The sequence below is a fragment of the Anolis carolinensis genome, unplaced genomic scaffold, assembly GCF_035594765.1.
Source record: "Anolis carolinensis isolate JA03-04 unplaced genomic scaffold, rAnoCar3.1.pri scaffold_10, whole genome shotgun sequence".
NCBI lineage: Eukaryota > Metazoa > Chordata > Lepidosauria > Squamata > Dactyloidae > Anolis > Anolis carolinensis.
This window is the reverse complement of record NW_026943821.1, coordinates 26,486,347-26,488,577: the sequence shown is the minus strand read 5'-3', so window position 1 is coordinate 26,488,577 and position 2,231 is coordinate 26,486,347. Positions and strand designations below refer to the sequence as shown.

The 2,231-nt window shown below is 49.9% G+C and overlaps 1 protein-coding gene across 1 annotated transcript in view; it reads left to right on the top strand.

The window, feature by feature from the left end:
- The first annotated feature begins 493 nt into the window (after positions 1-493).
- maco1 (macoilin 1) overlaps positions 494-2,231 on the top strand; it is a 38,712-nt gene continuing 36,974 nt past the window's right edge. Inside the window, exon 1 of the mRNA XM_003228699.4 lies at positions 494-808. Within this exon, the coding sequence (XP_003228747.1) occupies positions 729-808 (80 nt within the window). The 5' untranslated portion in view covers positions 494-728. The remainder of the gene's footprint in view (positions 809-2,231) is intronic.

Sequence of the window (2,231 nt, the reverse complement as noted above, 5' to 3'; positions counted from 1 at the left end):
TGGGCCTCCTTCCCGTCATTTCTCCGCTTCTCATCTCTATTGGATTAAACTCCTGTCAGTCATAAAGAAAGGCGGCGCTTGGAGGAACCTGCCCGAGCAAGGGCCTCTTTTTACCTTTGCTGCTTTGGATTACGCGAACCTTTACGTCCGGGTTGGATTGGTTGGAAAATCCGTCAATCAAGCGAAATGTCAAAGCGAGAAGTAGAACGCAGCCTCCCTTCCTTGTATTGGGTGAGCTTCGAATCCCGCCTTCGTTCACTTCCGAGTAGCCATTGGGCGACGGAGGGATCAATCCACGAGCGCTTTGTTGTCACAGGCTGCTCTAAACGTCGTTCTAATACAAAGGCGGGATCGGGGCAAAAAGAGGGCGGGGTTTTAGATTTCCGCTTTGCCATTGGCTCCCTCGCCTGCCTTTCTTCCTTCTAGGGCGGCAGGGCTGATATGTTCCAGAGCGTGGATTGGCTCGCGGGTGAAAGGAGGCGGGGCGAAGGGAAGGGAGGAAGGAGGGAGGGAGCGAGCGACCTGAAATTATTTTGTATGCCTTTGTTTCCTTGTCTCGCGGGGAAGGGACGGAAAGCCGGAGGGGACAAAGAGCCGGGGGCGAAGCGGCTCCTGGGGCCTGTCGCGCGGGATGGGGCGGCTGTGAGGGAGCGAGAGAGTGACTGAGCGGGCGGGAAGGCAGGCAGGCAGGCAGGCGAGGGGAAGGCCTGCTCGGGCCTGGAGAGAGGATGAAGCGCCGGAGCGCCGACTGCAGCAAACTCCGGCGGCCGCTCAAGCGGAACCGCATCACCGAGGGCATCTACGGCAGGTAAGGCCCACGCCCGCCGACCAGGCCGCGCTCCCTTCAGGACAGGACTTCCCCTCACGCTGGCGGGAAGGGAAGGATGGCGTCGCTGTTGGGCCTTCCCGCCAGGTGTTTTGGACTGAAAAGGAAAGGGCCTGAGGCTGAGAGGAATGGTGGGAGTTGCAGTCCAAAACACCTGGAGATAAGGCCCAACTTGGCCCATGCTTCATCTAGCCCAACCCCTTTCTTCCATGCAGGAAAGGCACAGTCAAAGCACTCCCGACAGATGGCCACCCAGCCTCCAAAGGACTCTCGAGGCAGAGAGTTCCACTGCTGAACAGGTCTGCGTCCAGTCAGTTTGAACTGGACTATATGGCAGTGTGGACTGACTAAGATAACTCAGTTCAAAGCAGATAATGTGGGATTTTCTGCCTTGTTATTCAGGGTTATATGGCTGTGTGGAAGGGCCTTCAGATAACCCGGTTCAAAGCAGATATTGTGGGATTTTCTGCCTTGATATTCTGGATTATTCTGTGCGGAAGGGCCTTGAGTTTACTTCCATATATAGAGTCTCGCTTATCCAACGTAAACAGGCCAGCAGAATGTTGGATAAGCGAATATGCTGGATAATAAGGAGAGATTAAGGAAAAGCCTATTAAACATTGAATTAGGTTATGATTTTACAAATTAAGCACCAAAACATCATGTTATACAACAAATTTGACAGAAAAAGTAGTTCAATACGAAATAATGCTATGTAGTAATTACTGTATTTACGAATTTAGCACCAAAATATCACGATTTATTGAAAACAATGACTTCAAAGATGCATTGGATAATCCAGAACGTTGGATAAGCGAGTGTTGGATAAGTGAGACTCTACTGTATATGGCAGTGTGGACTGACTCAGATAACCCAGTTCAAAGATAATGTGGGATTTTCTGCCTTGATATTCAGGGTCATATGGCTGTGTGGAAGGGCCCGGAGTTTACTTCCATATAATCTAGTTCAAAGCAGATCATCTGGATTTTATACGGCATTGTAGAAGGGGCCTAAGGGCCCTTCCACACAGCCATATAACCCAGAATATCAAGGCAGAAAATCCCACAATATCTGCCTTGAACTGGGTTATCCGAGTCCACACTGGCATATATTTCAGTTCAAAGCAAATAATGTAGGATTTTATTCAGTTGTGTGGAAGGGGCCTGAGTCCACACTGTCATATATTCCAGTTCAAAACAGATAATGTGGACTTTTTTCAGCTGCGTGAAAGGGGCCTAGGTTATCTGAGTCCACACTGCCATATAAGCCAGTTCAATGTGGATTCTATACAGCTGTGTAGAAAGGGCCTAATAGAGAGGAAGGAGTGGAGACAGCCTAGGCTGGATCCTCGGCTCCTTCTCCACTGCCATATAATCCAGATTAACAAAGCAGATAGTCCACATTA